Raw genomic sequence first — 17340 nt, forward strand, 5'->3', positions numbered from 1 at the left:
ATGTTATACTAAGGTGTAGCCACTTGAAGCTAGCGTCAAATCTAGCCACCATGTTACTCACCTCATGTTATACTAAGGTGTAGCCACTTGAAGCTCCATCTTACTCTAAATACTCCTTCCTCCCCTGCTAGCCTGGATAAGGCCCACTGCTCCCGTCTTCTCTCCCTAGCACCCCAGATCCCCACTCACTGCCCTTCTCCCCATGCTTACTTGTGGCTGCCTACACTGTCCTAGGGAAGCAGGCAGGGAAGTGTTAACTTGCCTGTCTGGCCAGCTTCTCTGCTGCTCTCTGGACTCGCTCAGCCCAGAGAAAAACAGCAGCCTGGCAGCACCAGCAGGGGCTGGGAAAGCATGTTAACCCTTCCCTGCTTGCTTCCTCTGGGACAGACAGCACTGGCAGCTACAAGTGAGCAGAGTAGGTAGAAAATCCAGGGGCAAGAGGGCAGCAAGGAAGCTTGGAATGGGATTGGGGTGGGCAGAGGGTGTGAAGAAATTCTTACTTTTAAGTTCTCCAGGATCCTGCTGGCCTGAACATGACTGCTCCAAATTTAAGCTAGCAATAACACTGATCAACACCTGTGTAGCTCACAGTGCAATGTATAATAAAGCCCTAGCATTGGATACTAAATTCAGTAAGTTTTGCCTAGGGGGAGTGCTTGTAAGTGCTATATGGGGGTAACTTAAACATGTTCACAGAATTCTGAAAATCTGACCCATACTGTTGCATGTTATTTCTTTTGAGAGAGACTTTGTAACATAGTGCAACTAAAATAAGTGCAACACTGAAAACAGCAGAATAACGGCAAGTTCTCCAGCTGCATCTGTCTTATGCTCCTGAGCACACTGATTTCTCTCAAGCTTTCAGAACAGTTCTTGTGTTGAAACATGTAGGTGATAATAAAAAACAAGGAAAAAAACAAACAAACCCCAAACCAAACAGCTGGAAATCCTGTTTCTGCGTGAGAAGCCTGTGGCAGCACACAGTCAAAAATAGTCAACCGTCTAGAAATTAATCTCTTAATCTTTTTCTCAAATTCTAAACATTCCTGAAATAATTAAGTGCCCATGGAGGGGATGGAGAGCTACAGAGTAGTTTGCACCAACAGATACATTAGCACATACATTTGACACATAACCATATATGTCCTCTCTTGACCTGATTCCCAGAGGCTCTGAACACCAGCCATTCCAACCCAGGTCAATGGGAGTTGCTAGGGCATCAACCAATTGTCTGTATGGTTTTGCACATACTTTAGCTAACTAACACTGCTTCCTCCTGTAAGGTTACATTCTGTTAACATTTGCCAGTGTAGATAACCCTAAAAGGCAACAGAGATGCCATATTAACACTGGATCTGCTGGGTTGATAACATAGAATACCTTGCAACCTGCATATGCTGGAGGGTAATTGAAACATTGCAGGTCATTTCCATGTGGGGCCACCAAGGGGTAGTCTAAGAAAGAATAGCAAAATAAAAGGTAAGAACACAGACAGAGGCTCTGCAGAGTATGGGGAAACCCAGTATCCCACCACCTTGCAGCTTCAGCTTCATCCTAGTGGAGGAGCAAAGTAGAGATCAGCCCTTGTGCAAGGTCATTTATTCCCATTCTGAATGAAGATGAAAATCTGGCCCAATATTTTCATTCCCCCTTTCAGACATGCTTCTTAGAACCAGCACGTGACTGTTATAGGCTTCTTCTCAGAGTCCTGAAAGACAAAGTTTGTTTACTCCCATCAGAAAATGGAGTAAACAAATTTGTTTACTCACCTCCATCTCCCTTATTATTTCTTTTAGCTGAGCTGACAGTTTCCTCTTCCAGCACTACCTACTGATATATTCAAAAGCCCACCTTAATCCCATAAATACCATACTTTATTTCAGTAGCATTTTGTGCAATGCAGATGAGAACTGACTTTAACAATGTCGCTGCAGTGGGGTGGAACTGTGACTGCAAGCTGCAGAAGAACAGGATGATACAAAGCAAAGCAATCATATGCAACAACACAATTTATGATGAGGGAATCCACTTCAGTCTATCAGTTGTCTTTGGGTGTAAGGATTTGATCCTCTGGACAGACGCAATTGTCTTGTTTCCTCTCCTCTCCCCCCCCAAGTCCCCATGCAACCAGAAGTATAAATCAGACTCTTTTGTTTTATTTTACCAATCTAGCAGCTAAATCAGGTCATCACAAGCTAAACTGTCTCTCTCCTTTCACTGATTTTCGGTTTGGGATTGTTCTGAGGAACCACAAAATAATTGTCTCATACCACCTCACATAGCCCATTCATGGGTGATCAGACAGAGGATAAAAGGTTAAGCTTTCCAACCACAAATAAGTGAACAAAAAATGAGTAAATCATTCATGGAATGTTGGTGTCTTCATTGTTTCATGCCCTTTGTTTTGGAAGTCTCATTTGCACCCAATACACAGCCTCCTCCACAACGCAGAATAACAGGCTTTAAAAGCAAAGCAGAACACAGTGACAGATTGTACCTACCTTTGCGAAAACTAAAACACCGTTTAATTCTCCTATAGGTAGTTTTAGGAATGAAAGGAGCTGATGCTAAGGCACCTGATGTGCGGACCCCGGCATTTTTATCTTCAGGCATCATATAGGCCAGGGCCCCACTTTCATCCTCAAAGCTTTCTTTTAAAAGCTGCAGCCAGACGAAACACCATGACTGTTCATTGTTATGGGCTGTCTGGGAGCTTTTTATAGTACATTTTTATTCTAGAGTTTGAAGATTTCGGATCTTCTAGATCTTCGTAGAGTTTTAATTTTTTTAATGTTATCTTTCCTGCTTCAGTTCTCCTCTGGGGACAATTTCTTTCTGTTTTTCTAATTCCTTTGCTCTTTTTCCTTTATTTCCTGCTGTGAGACAACTGTCTGTTATGCCATGTCACAACAAAAGAATGTCAGCGAAAAGATATATCTTCTGTTCAAATGGAAGTGTCTGCAGGAGGAAGGAGGGAGTGGTGATGGGGGGTGTGGAGGAAAGAGCTCTTCCTCTCAGCTGGAACTGTGGGTAGAGTAGCAGGGGACTCAAATTCCATTGGAAAAGGTCAGCACATAGCGATGTATGAGGGAAAAAAATGCAACCAATGACAAAAAGACCCCTGAAGAATTATCCAGGATACTTCTTGCTGACTCCTTTTATCTGTGCAAACAGGGAATCTTTATAAAGGCACCTTCACCCCAGTGTCTCTGTCCAGAATGGATTCTTTTCAAAGAGCCCTTTATGTAGCCACCTCCCTTTCCTGATGTCCTTGTAGGTTTCTTGCTTGGGCTTTGTTTTTTGCCTTCAAACTACCAGAGGCTTCTGTGTTAGAGACATGTCAGATACAGCAGTGCTGCTTCCTTGCTGGAAAGATTCTTGGGATGGACTGCAGAATGCATGCGTCCGCGAAGGGGATATTGTGGTCGTCTCTTCCCTTTCCCACTGTTCTCATCAGAGAGTTTCAGAGCTGCTGCTGCTGCTGCCTTCTGCTCAGCCAGCTGTATGCAATAGGTGCAGGCAAAACAATCTAAAGGAGGGAGCTGCCGCAACGTTGATTTCTTTCTTTTTTTTTTGGTTGTTGACTTTGAGTTGACTTCAAGCTGCTGTCACGTGTGGCAACTTAAGCAGCAGGTCTTGGTGCTCTCACTCTCATAGGAGGTTCCAGCCCTCCTCCTATCCCCTGTTAAAATGCTGCTGTAACTTCCCCCTCCTCCCCTGCTACTATTCCCTTCCTTCACTTTATTCCTATTTTCAAGCTCTGCAATCAAAGGTCAAGTCTTTACTTTCTTTAAAAAACACTTTTTAATTTAATTGGGAAAGGAATTTCATGTGCAAACAAGCATTAAACGCCCTGGTATTTTCTTTCTTTCTTTTTTTTTAAAGAATGTTCTTAGTACCCTTCCTCTTCTTTGGGTTCAAAAACAATCTTGCACTGAACACCACCACTGATTCCCTTCCCCTCCCCACCCCCTTCCTAGTACAAGTTAACAAGCAACCATTTAATGCTCTGGTTAATCATTTATAGATCTATTTTCTTCATGACTAGAATGTCATTTCCACCACCAGGCAGACCCTAAATTTGAGTAGCTTTACAGGACACACACAGACATTACAGACATGCACAGACACTTATGGAATACACATACGTCTGCTTATAATACCAAAAAGGACTAAACATTCTAAGGGAAATTTACTTTCAACATCCAAAAGTGCAAAATTTGGGTAAGATCACACTAGCATGGCTTACTGCATCTAGTTTGAAGCTTCAGACATCATGGGTAAAATGGACACCTCGGTTTTGATTAAATTGTCAGGCTGACTTATTTTGTTTCCTGTATCTGGTTTTTTTTTCTGTCATAAACTTTTTAATGGTTTAAATCTAAAAAAAATATATTATCAACTCCTAGGAGCATAGACCGACAGATTCTCAGCTGGTTTAAATCAGCACATTTCCACTGAAGTCAAGCTGATCAACACCATCAGATCCTTGGTCCTTATTTTCCTGTAAAGTCTCATATATCTATACCATATATACAGAACACAAAACTAGCAAAGTCTAATAATAATGATAAATATATGTTCCCTTATCCATAAATTATGGTCATTTCACATGGGTTCTGACATCCTTTACAAAGGGAAAATAAAAATATACATGTGTTCATGTACATATAACCATAAAACAGACAGGCCTTACTAGGCCTTCTAATAATCCCAAACAGCTAACTTAATTAAATTTGAGAATTAAATAGGGAAAATACAATTAGACTAAATAATAAGGAAATCTTTGGAAGCACAGTTCTTAAATCTCTCCTGCTACAAGACACTTTTCTATCTCCCAATAACTGTCAGACCTCCTGCCAAGACACCTCAATTTTGTGACAGGCCTTCTAAAATCAGTAAAGTTTGTTATGCTCAGTACCACCCTCTGTGCTACAACCAGCCCCCAGTCTCTTCTCATGTTTTCAAGTGGGTTTTCAAGCCCACTAGAACAACTCATTTTACAGGAAACACGTTTGTCCACGAAATCCAATATAATAACACACTTATAAGTTGCTTAAACTGAATCAATTCGAAGAGCAGGTAAGCCATTAGTATTATCTGGTATTAGGCAAAATAATATTCACCATGTTCAGTTAGGCATTTTCACAATACACGGCACTAAACATTTCTTTACATGCAACAATGTTATGGCAGTTTCATGGGCACACCACACAGTTTGCATACAAAAACCAAATCTCCACAACACCCATCTCTTACATTATAAGTGGGAAGATGTCTAGTGATGAATGCAGTGAGCTGGCACTCAGGAGATCAGGGAGGGCACTCTCTCTAGCCTTGCTACAGTATGGACATAGATTGGATAAGTCAGTCATAGCACTGGACACCTCAGTGCATCATCTGTAAAGTGGAGATACTTTTCCACTTGCAGGAGTGTTGTGTAGTAATATTTAGTACCATCTGTGAGGTATTCAAATGCTGTGAAATGAAGGTCCTGTATGCAGACAGACTCATAGCCTCCCTCCTTTCAAAAACTGTCTCTCCTTCTACCCAATGTGATACTATCCTAGTGGCTTAGGCAGCTATTAGATTGGAACATAACAAGAATCTAGAAGAGGCATGGAGCAGATGGCTGTAGGGCTACATGAATATGGTTAGCAAAAATTCTAGGCATTCCAATAGCTCCTTACCCATCAAACTTGTAAGAGAAACAAGATGAGAGTCAGCCTTTAAAAAAAAAACCTGCAAAGAATCATATCTAAGGTTTGAGAATTCACTAGCCATTGAGACCTTTTGTTTAGTATGTAGGTTGAGATTCCTGTTAGTCTAGGGAATAGTCTCACATCCACATTTTAGCAGGCATTTCCCACCCCCACACAAGAGTAGCCATGTAGAACTGCAGACAACACATACTTGAGACAGTGCCAAAGAGGACTCCTGCCAGCAGATTGCCACCGGACAGCCCACCAGCAAGAGGTCAAAGTTTCTGCTTAAGAAGAAAAACATGACCTGAAAGGAGGGTGAAGGCAGATGTTTGGTTCCCTAGAAAGGTTTTGTCCACAGTTATCTTTTTCTACAGAACTAGGGTTCCTGTGGTTTAACTGACAAGTGGAAAGGGTGAATTTCAGTCAATAAAAGCAGTTTTTAGCAATAGTAGCCACTCTTTTCTGCTGCAAATCAACATGAGTATTCCTGATAAAGTGCCAGATATTTTTTTTTCATAAGCAAACAATGCTATTGACAAATCAGAAATGACCTTGTTTAAATACAGATGTTCTTGGCTGATGGGGAAATTATTGCCAATTTTTGAAAATGGGGCTAAATGCCTCAAGAAGCCATACAATTAAACAGCTTTTATTTTCCAGACAAAAATAATAATCACAGACAGATCCACAAGATTGGATGGGACACCAAGGGCCATCTAGCTCAAGTTATATACAAGTCCCATCCCATCCTGTCCCATCCCAATTCTCAAGTGGGCTATTGTTGAGATGAAATGCCTTTGTGGCAATGCTGTTATGCTGTTAAAATGAAGCAGAGCTATTTGCTTTTTCAGATTTGCCAACCAAAAGAGAAGTTATCCATGCCATAGTACACAGTTACATCTAAATATTACAACAGGTTTTACAGCAGGGTGCAATGCACTTTATATAATATTAACTATCAGCCTCAGCTATTGTAGTTTATGGGACCACCACTGCCAACCTTTCCTGGCTAGTACCACTCTAAAGTAAACATCAAGGCTTGGCTCTCTATCCATGAAGGACACTATGACTAAAGCAGCTGCGAGACCTGCTGAGAGGGTGTGACTGTGACAATACTGGCTGACAATCAATGGATCATGTATCAGCCATTGCATTCATTTTTCTTTAATCCCTCTCCCAATGTACATAATAAAAATATTGTATAGAATGTACAGTTCGTTTTTCCTAAAAGTCTCCTCTTGATAGGATAAAGCAAGGAGAATGAATCCACCATGTGCATTAAATATGTTCTTTCTCACTGCAGTAAATACGACAGCTGTTCAGTGTGGAAAAAAGAGCACAGAGCCCCAGGGCTGGTGCACTGGCTTTAGGAAACCTATAGCAGTTTGCTTATAAACAGTAGCACTGGGAAGCAGACAGACATCCAAACAGGCACAATATGCCATCCTATATTTTTCATTTGGTTTCTTTATAACAATGTTTCCATCAGTGGGCAAAGAACTAGGCTTTTTAAAGTGAAATAAATGTTGTCAAAGGATAGGGTCAGGGGTGCAAAAGGATAGGGTCAGGAGTGCAGAAGTCTTGAGTTCTAGCCTCATCTTCTGGGATCTTGATGCTCCAGTTCCCCTTCTGTAACAGGGATAATAGTTTCTTTCTTCACAGAAGTGGAATTATGCATCTCTAAGGTGTGTTGAAATCCTTTCATGGAAAGGTAGTAGAAGGCAACTGACAATCCTTCTGGATCATGGCATATCTGTGAGAGGTCACCAGAACCTTTAACACATATGACTAGGCAGACGTATAGAGCAGTGGAGAGTGCCCAGACCTTCCATCCCCTCCTTAGAGCATTGAGACAGAATCCAAAGGCCAGACCAAGTCCAGACATTTGGTGCCTTGATGGCAATACTTATATGTGCATCCAGGAATTTAATGCAGCTGTCTCACATTGCACACAAGGATTCTACTACTGAACCACAACAGTAGGCTGCACCAAAAGGTAGTACAGAAATAAAGCAAAATGTTTTAGTAATATTATTGCATGCAACCATAAAGAATTATCCTTCTCTGAGTTGTCCTTGTATTTGAAAACTGATTTCATCAGACAATTTCTCTTGAAATCTCTATCATTCTGGCCAAAGTGAGGGTGTAGTTAGGCATTACCTTTCCCATGGGTTAAATGATATTAGGACTGGAGTGTCTGAGCATTAAGGCAGGAAAAGATGAGTTCAGGGGCTTTCTGAGTACCTCAAAATTATGCCTCTTCAGGAGAGGATTATCTCCAGGTGGTGTTGGGCAACTCACATTACAATAACATCAATCTGCTCCACAGGGTCAATACCAGTAATTGGTTGGTCCCAGGATGCCCTGCTCACAGTGCCCTAACCCCCAGCCCTCCAGACAATCTATCACCCAGAACTCTACAGCCCTGGACTTAGAAAGAACCAGAAAGAGCTGTGTATCTGTGCGTGAATGGGGAGCCATGGTGGGGGTGTTGGATGGCACATAAGTGGGGAGCTGCTGGAAGGCGGGGCAGAGGGGTCAAGCAGGGAACTGCTGGAAAGTCAGGCAGTCAAGGGACAGACTTGGCAGCTCCTAGCTATGGTACTGCTCACCAGCCCTCTAGGCTAAGTACAAACAGTCAAAAAGTCTGAGGATGAATCGATTCAGTCTTTGCAGGTTAGTCTAAGCTGTGTAGACTGAGCTGATAAGCAAGTGAACAGACTATGGCAGAGCACCTTTGGTGTCTGCCACTTTAAGGAGGTAAGTGCAGGAGCTATGGGGATGACAGAAGGCTCCTGGTCCTGGGTATAACGAAAAACTACACCCTGCTGGGGAAGGATGGCCTGGTGAGATTACCCATGGTGGGGTAGTTCCCCAGAAATGCCAGGCCAGTTGCCTCCATAGTGAAAGGCAGGTAGGGGTGCCTTATAACCCCAGCCCTGACATCCAGGTGGGATACCCTAATGTAGGGACAAGCAAAGGGACTAGGCATGTCTCCAGACATCTGCGCCCCATGCAGTGTAAGATCCTGGAGGCCCCATTGAGGGGGGAAGAGAGATAGAGTGGCCCTGATGAAGGAGCAGAAGTCAGTATGGTGGCCCGCACATAGTAGAGTGAGCTGTTGTGGCCTGAAAGACTGTGCGTTAGGGGCGTAGAGTAGGGTTGCAAGGGTGATCTGAAGGGCTGCATTAGGGTTGTGCTGACTAGGACTGTAGAGGTGGCCTGAAGGGCAGCGTATAGGCCAACCCCCATAAGAATGCAAATATGTGAAGTTGCCTGCTGGGTGGCAGGGAGTCAGCCCAGTGTGAGGCACAAGGCCAGTCCACATAGAGTAGGGTTATTTGAGTGACCTGAAGGGCTGTGTGTGAACTGGCCAGAATGAAAGTAGTTAAGCCTGATGGTCCAAGAGGACCACTCATGGAGCAGGGTGGGTTGAGAGAAGCCCTGTGAGAGAGGGTGGTATGAAAGAGGCCCTGGGAAGGGTAGAGTGTATAAGCTGACTGTTAGGGGCCCTACAAAGTGCAGAGTTTGGCCCAGCCACGGGCTGGAACTATTACCAACTTATGATGCCATCTGCAAGGCATGGGACATGGTAAGGGAAGATCAGAGCTGTGTATAATGCCCTTGGCACTGGGGCACTAAATGGGCAGCCTCCTGTACCTTACATCCATTTTATTAACCAGCAAGTCATGGCAGGAGAGGCAGGGCAGACTGCCCTAAACAGAACGGCAGACCAATGTTAAGATCTGATCTTGACTTGGCCCCCTGTCACACAGACATCCACTTTTGATTCCAGAAATTCAGGTATGGGCTTGCAGTGGCCCAGACCAGAAGCCAGGGGTGCTAGATCACACCTCCTTGTTTGGCTGGACCAGACAGCTTGGGCCAAGGCTAGCCTGCCCACCCTGTGAGGGGGATTTGTAGGGAAGGTGCAAAGCATTGTGAGATGCTAGGGGACTGTGAGTTAACTTGAATCTGGAGGGGATCTGGGGCAGAAGTTCAGTAAACTGATTTAACCTAAAACAAGCTTGATACTACATCCATAGAGGTTTATCTTACTCTGGTTTCAGCCATTTTGAAAGTGGTTTTTGAGCACTGAACTTCTGTTCTTATAGATTTTGAATCAGTTTCTAGTCACTTACACTGGTGTACGTGTAATTTTTGTTCCTAGCCCTAGTGACAAGTCAAAGCTGTGCATACTAGAGCAGGTATTGACCCTTAACATGCAACTGCTCATAGCATGTGCAAAATTTAATACCACCTTACATTTTTTAGTGTTAGCACATGAGAACGCAATGTGTACTTATACCCTGAGAGTGACATACTTTAAAATATGTTAAGTATCTGGCTCATTCTAGACTCCTTTTCTTACTAGGAGTCTCCAGCTGGGACCTAAACTCACAACAAAGCAAGTCAGGCATTACCTTTTCTCTTAGTATTTTTGGTATTTCTTGCTGTGAACTCACCTCCTCCAAAAGGTGCCCATATAACCCTGCGAATGGATTTCACCCAGTCCTCCATATCATTCTGTGTGCTGGCCATAAGAAGATATGTCTCATGGTTAGCTGTCATCCGCTCTCGGTCTCCTCCTGCAAGAGAAGGCAATTTGCATGTAAAATCTTTTGCTTTCCAACCTAGCCAATCTGCTGCTGTGATGACTTTCCAGAAGCTGCAACAATGAATGGGAAGCATGCAGACATAGGTACCATCACCTGGCAATGGTAGGCAAGAATCTCTCAGCCCTGGTGTAAAATGAAAGGACTGTAAGCACAGTCAGCATCTAATAAAGTACAGCTATTATGCTCCCAAAAGTACACCAGGATGAATGCCACTTTAAACAAAACCAGATCTCTGCAGTTCTGAAAAAATTTGGGTCTGCACTCATCTGTAATCTGATATACTCATTGAAGTTTGTGCAGCAATTATTTTATTGTACAAAGGCAAAGAATATGAAATATATCTATTTTAAGAGCGGTCTAGTAGTCCTTTTTTATTTTCAGAAACAAAATGTGCCATAGTTATAGCAGCAAGACAAGACTGGGACAGAGGTTAGTTTAAGAATAAGGGTTTATTATGCTAGTAGCAAGCACAAATGCACTGGTTTTGAAAGTTCAAACAGTGACAAGATGCAGAGGGAATATAACATCTATTTAAACATCCAGTTATTGATGGAATCATGTCAGTACTGAGCTCAGCCTGACCCATACCTGAACTTCACTCAAGTTTGGCTTCCTTCAGATCTGGGTTTCTGATTTCTCTACTTAACTATCTCAGTACAAGGAAAGAGGATGTACATTTTAAACCATCTTTATGTCACTGTAGGTGCCACCACTTCACACATCCCTGTTTGTTACCTTGGTCTGTGCTGAATGCTTCAGACTACTGGTGGGGCTTGTTGTCCAGTGTAATATGTATAAGGAGCAAACCATTACTTATTTGCTAAAATAAAAACTTTTAATTGAGCAATCTAGGTGTACACAGGCCTTAAACATTTGGCTAGAGGCAGTCATTACACATAAACTGGTTTAAGAGATCAGAAACTAGTTTAAACTTGTAACAGAACAAATGTTCAGTGCATATAAACCAGTCTGAGAATGGCTGAAGCCAGTTTGAGATAAACCTAGTTGAATGTAGTATCAAACTTAACTGATTTGGCTGAAACTGGTTTATTCAATATCTGTTCCAGCCCCCTTGCTGGTTTAAGATAAACCAGACTGCCCCAGCATCCTGGCATGCTCTCTGGGCTAGGCAGGGGCTCTCTGCTCCATAGCTGAGCTAGCCCCTCCCCTCTGCTCTCTAGTTGCAGCTCAGGCAGAAACTGCAGGCTGCTCCCCCCCACTCCTACTCACCAATCACTGCTAAGCAGGAATTCTCCCCTCCCCTTTGCTCCCTTGCTGGAGCTCTGGCAGAGACTGCCTGGCTTCCCCCTGCTAAGCAGTGATTATTTCCCCAGCTCCTCTGCCTTACACCTCTGAGCATTAGCTGGCAGACTACATGCTGGCTACAACCTGTGCTGTGGGAGGCAACAAAGGCAGACAGGCTTTTTGGAGCTAATCAACATATCCTTCCTTTGAAAGGTGCTTCCTTTAAAAAGCTATTTAAGAAGACCTTGCACTAATGGAGACAGACTTTGTTTTCTTAATGGGTTGATAAAAACTGAGTTTGGGGTAATAAGCATTCCGTGCTGGGCTGCTGGGGGGCGGAAGGGGGGACATATCAGAGCATCCTGCAGGGGGCTGGCCATGCCCCACCCTCAGCTCAGCACCGGAAGGGAAGGGAGGGCCTCTCTAGTGCCCCTGGCTTCTAGCCTGAGCCACTGCAGGCATGTGCCTGCATTTTTTAAGTCCAGAGGGGATATCTGTGCACTTACAAACTGTTTAGCCTAGCCAAGTTAGACAAACCTGCAAAGACTGAATCAATTCAGGCTCAGACTTTTTGAATGTCTGTCCCTAGCCAAACTGGGCACACAGGTATCTTATTGCTCTTGTCTTAGTTCCTCAATACCTCCTCTTCCACCCCTACTAATTTATCTTTGGCCTTCTGATTCTAAGTAAATTAGACTATCACCTCTCCAGAGAAGGAGCCCTGGCTTACTGTGTGTTCTGTAAAATGCTTTGGACAGGTCTGAGGACTGGAATAGCAGCAACAAGTCTGTTTCTTCCTATGATTTCTACAAGGCCTAATATAATAGGATTTTGATTTTAGTTATGGCCTCTAATACAAATTATGCAACTGAATCACAGACTGTTGTTTAAGTAGTTATGATTCTGCCAATGACCAGATTAAACCCAAATGAAGCAAAAGTTTTTGGTATTCTTGAATATAGACACAACTGTACAAGGTTCACACTCACTGTCTATATTCACATTGCTACTTTTCATGAAAAAAAGATCGCTGAAATAATTGAGAAAGTTAAATGAATGTAATACACATTCCATAAAGAATGCCTTCCTCACAAATGTGCTTGTGGAACAATTTAAAATACAGTTCAGAGCACTGCAATATAGAGTTAAAAAGCATTGCTAAAAGAAGAGTTGAGAGGCTGCTTTAAGGGAAATCTAGAGTTATTTTTTATCATTGTTTTCTATTTAGTTGAAATAACTAACCAGAAAAGCAGGTACAAAGTCTGACAAGGTTCTTTGGGTAGATGTAATAACTTTTATTAGACCAACTAAATCATTGGAAAAACTGTTCTTCGCAAGCTTTTGGGAACAAACACCCTTCTTCAGGCAACAGTCTGCCTATGTCCTTAGACCAACACGGCTACATCCATGGCCACCCTGGTACAAAGTGTAAGTTCTAATTCTATATTGTGTTGCATCTTGTTTCACTTCCATGAGTGTATAGCAAGCACAAAGTGGGCATCAAAGGTTATCATTCTAATATAGGGACATGCTAAAACCACCTAGCACAGATGAAAATGATGACAAAAGGTACAAGGGAGTTGAAAAATCAGGTCCTTTAACTGTACACTCCAAGCTCCACCCTTTTCAGTGATAGCAATTTTGCTATGTCTCAAATAACAGAAGGGCACCTACTGTGGGGCTTAGATGTCTCTACATTAATGCTAGAAGCATGGGGAACAAGCAAGAGGAACCTGCATTCTTGCTTGCAAATAAAGAATTCGACCTGGTTGGGCTAACAGAAATCTGGTGGGACCGTACCCATGATTAGGTAGTAGGCATTGAGGGCTATAAGCTGTACAGATAGGATAGAGTGGGGGAAAAAAGGAGAGGGGCATTGCTCTCTAATTTAAGGAGCAATATACATCTTCTGTACTTAAGTAGGGCCTAGAAGATGGGTGAATTGAGGTACTATGGTTCAGATTACAGGGGAGTCAGGGAGAAAAGGACTTGGTAGTGAGGATCTATTACAGACCCTCACATAAGGGTGATGAGTTAGACCTAGAATTCTCAAGACAGCTCTCAGAGACAGTGTGCTCAAAGGACTTGGTTGTCATGGGTAACCTAAACTTTCCAGATATCTGCTGGGAAGAACAGGCAGCCAGGCCTTCTCATTCATGTAAGTTTCTAACCTGCTTACAGGACCTTCACCTATCACAGGAGGTAAACATTCCAAATAGGGGAAAATCCTTACTAGACTTGGTGCTGGCCACAGGGGATGACTTGGTGGGGGATCTGGAGGTACAAGGTAACATAGGGGACAGTGACCACCAATTGATAGAGCTCACTATCCGGCAAAAGGTGGGGAAGATAACTAGTAAGGCTGAAGTGCTAGACTTCAGGATAGTCAACTTCAACAAACTCAGGAGATTAGTTAGGGAGGGACTGATGGGCAAAAGCATTGGAGAGATGAGAGTCCAGGAAGAATGGGCGTTTCTCAAGGGACTGATCCTGTAGGCACAGAAAGGGACCACCCCAGTACACATAAAGGGGGGCAAGAGAGCAAAGAAACCTTCTTGGTTGAGTAGGGAAATTCAGGAGAGCCTGGAGGGGAAAAGAGAGGCCTACAGGCTGTGGAGTCAGGGGGCAGCCACTAAGGAGGAGTATACCTGCTTGTCTCGAGCTTGTAGGGAAGCAGTGAGGACAGCCAAAGCAAAAATGGATCTTAGGCTGGCAGCAAAAGTTAAGGATAACAACAAGTAACTTTTTAAATGCACAGAAAAAGAAAGCGCAGGGTAACACAGGGCCCCTTCAAGGTGGACTAGGGCAACTGGTAACAGACAGGATGGTTAAAGCAGAGGTCCTAAATGATTTCTTTGCATCTGTGTTCCTGGACATGAATATAAGCATGCATCCCAATTGGACTTTAGGTAAGTGTGAGATAGATACCAACCCACCAACTGTTAGCGCTGACCTAGTAAAGGGGCACCTGGAGGGGTTGGATGTATTTAAGTCAACAGGCCCTGATGATCTGCACCCTAGGGTACTTAGGGAATTAACTGGAGTCATAGCAGATCCACTGGCACAACTGTTTGAGCACTTGTGGCCCTCAGGACAGATCCCAGCGGATTGGAAAAGGGACAATGTGGTCCCTATTTTCAATAAGGGGAGGAAGGAGGAATCAGGTAACTATAGGTTGGTTAGCCACACCTCTATCCTTGGCAAGACCTTTGAGAAAAGTGTTAAGGATCACATTTGTGGGGGACCAGAGGGTAAAACAATGCTAAGGGGCAACCAGCATGGGTTCATATAAGGCAGATCCTGCCTGACTAACCTGGTTTCTTTTTACGACTGGGTCACATAATGCTTGGATGAAGGAATAGAGGTAGATGTTATTTACTTAGATTTTAAAAAGCCTTTGACACGGTGTTGCACCCAGTTCTTATAAATAAACTAAACAGTTGCAATGTAGATTATTACACAATCCAGTGGGTGGAAAATTGGCTTATGGGATGCACCCAGAGAGTGGTGGTGGATAGGTCAGTTTCTACCTGGAGAAATGTGGGTAGTGGAGTCCCCAAAGATTCTGTCCTGGGACCAGTATTGTTCAATATCTTCATTAATGACTTGGATGAAGGAGTAGAAAGCACCCTGTCCATGTTTGCAGACAACATCAAACTATGGGGGGAGGTAAACAAACTAGAGGGCAGGGAGCGAATTCAGGTGGATTTGGACAGGCTGGGGAAGTGGGTGGAACAGAACAGGATGCAGTTTAATAAAGGTAAGTGCCATGTGTTGCACCTAGAGAGGAAGAATCATCAGCACTCCTATAGCCTGGGAGGTACCATTCTAAGTAACACAACTATGGAAAGGGATCTTGGAGTCGTAGTTGACTCCAAAATGAACATGAGTCACCAATGTGATGAAGCGATAAATAAAGCTAACCGCACTCTTTCTTGTGTAAGTAGGTGCATCACAAACAGGTCTAGGGAGGTGATACTTCCTGTCTATATGGCACTGTTCAGGCTGCAGCTAGAGTACTGCACCCAGTTTTGAGTGCTGCACTGCAGGAAAGGGTTCAGAGGAGGGTCATCCATCTGGTTAAAGGCCTACAGGAAAAACCCTATGAGAACTGATTGAGGGACCTGAATCTCTTCAGCATCCACAAGAGAAGTCTGAGAGGTGATCTTGTGGCCGTCTACAAACTAAAACTCATCGGGGGGGTGGGAACAGCAGGAAATAGGGGATACAATGTTTAACAGGGTGCCCACTGGGGTAATTAGACACAATGGCCACAAACCGAAGGAGAGCAAATTTACATTGGACATCAGGAAAAAATTCTGTACAGTGAGGGTTGCCAAAATATGGAATATGCTTCCAAGGGAGGTGGTGCTGTCTCCTTCCTTGGAGGTGTTTAAGAGGAGATTGGACAAACATCTGGCTGCGGTCATCTGACCCCAGCACTCTTTCCTTCCCAGGGCGGGGCGTTGGACTTGATGATCTAATAGGTCCCTTTTGACCCTAAAATTCATGAAATCTGTGAAAATGTCTTCCTTTTGGCTAGATCAAGGATAGCTAAAGCATAAGGAGCAGCTGTTTCTCTTTCTGTGTCTCGCACACAAACTCGTTATGACATGGTGATGCAATACTGCATACTTTTCAGTCTTCTAGGACTGCAAAAGAGCATGGTAAGATGATGCATGTTGAATCCAGGGGATGAACACAAAACTGACAATCTCAGATTGAAATGTTAATTACCACCTTCATCTGAAGTATAATTCACAGAATATACAGCAATATCCTCCTCTGTCAATTGAGTGCTCAGCCAAGATCAGCCTTGGCACTCATTTCAACTGACAGCTGTTCCTACATGTTTCTGGCTGGAGACGGGGAAAATGATAAGCTCTAGTAACCATAGTACTGCCATCAACTTGGTATTTTGTCTCTATGAATAGTGTCTGCATCTACTTTTTAACTCAGATGCTCGTTCAGTTCCCTACTACCAAGGGATACCAATCCCTTATATTTGTTACCTGCATAGAAATTTAACTCGCAATTCTACCAAAATATCCTAAACTCCCAACTGCCTCTGAATCCCTTTCAAAAAGTCACCCTCCAGGGGAAGGAAACTTGACTCTAATCTCAGAACTAAGCCCACTTTCAAAAGTTTTTGGTTCTGAGACGGATAAAAATGTAGGACCCTATTTTTCATGAGAGCTGTTCCCACTCCAGCTGTTTCAAAAGATAAGACAGCAAAATCCTTCAAAAAAAGCTAATATATTTCACCATTGAAGCTGAAGGAAAAGCTGTATTATCTGCTTCACAATAGTTATTTAACCTTGGCCAGAAATCTCATAAGATAGACTTTACATATAAAACAAAATACCAGTTTTAAGGCCCAGACCCAAACTTAATCAAAATTCAAAATGGCGGACCATCTCCCAGAACCACTTGGACAAAATATCATAGAACCATAGAAACGCAGCGCTGAAAGAGACCTCTAGAAATGCATGGCATGCATATTGAACAGGACTTGCATCTCTTAAAACCATGATACCCAAATTGTGTGCTGCAGCATTATCAGCTTCAATCTAGCCCAATGCACCATGTCATTTAGCCTGTGGGACTTCTCAAGGGACCAGAAATTTGGCTATGGGGGAGCAGTAGCAATTAACATTGCCACCATTCCCTGCCACCAAAATTACAAGCTCCATGTGGCAGGATTGGGCCCGGCCATGCCAGTCCTGCACAGCAGGATTAGACCCACAGACAGGAACCATCCTTTGTACCAA

At 43.3% G+C, this 17340-nt stretch overlaps 1 protein-coding gene across 6 annotated transcripts in view; it reads right to left on the reverse strand.

The window, feature by feature from the left end:
• Nucleotides 1-17340, reverse strand: part of ARHGAP24 (Rho GTPase activating protein 24) — a 407100-nt gene that overhangs the window by 55356 nt on the left and 334404 nt on the right. For 3 of the 6 annotated variants that reach the window (XM_019552870.1, XM_019552872.1, XM_019552874.1), the window contains one exon: nucleotides 10172-10294. In XM_019552870.1, coding sequence (XP_019408415.1) covers nucleotides 10172-10294 — 123 coding nt within the window. Of the gene's footprint in view, nucleotides 1-2501; nucleotides 3892-10171; nucleotides 10295-17340 lie in introns of those variants that run through there. The other 3 variants (XM_019552876.1, XM_019552873.1, XM_019552875.1) reach the window with 3 other exon arrangements.

The sequence above is a fragment of the Crocodylus porosus genome, unplaced genomic scaffold, assembly GCF_001723895.1.
Source record: "Crocodylus porosus isolate Cpor-Errol unplaced genomic scaffold, CroPor_comp1, whole genome shotgun sequence".
Taxonomy (NCBI): Eukaryota; Metazoa; Chordata; order Crocodylia; family Crocodylidae; genus Crocodylus; species Crocodylus porosus.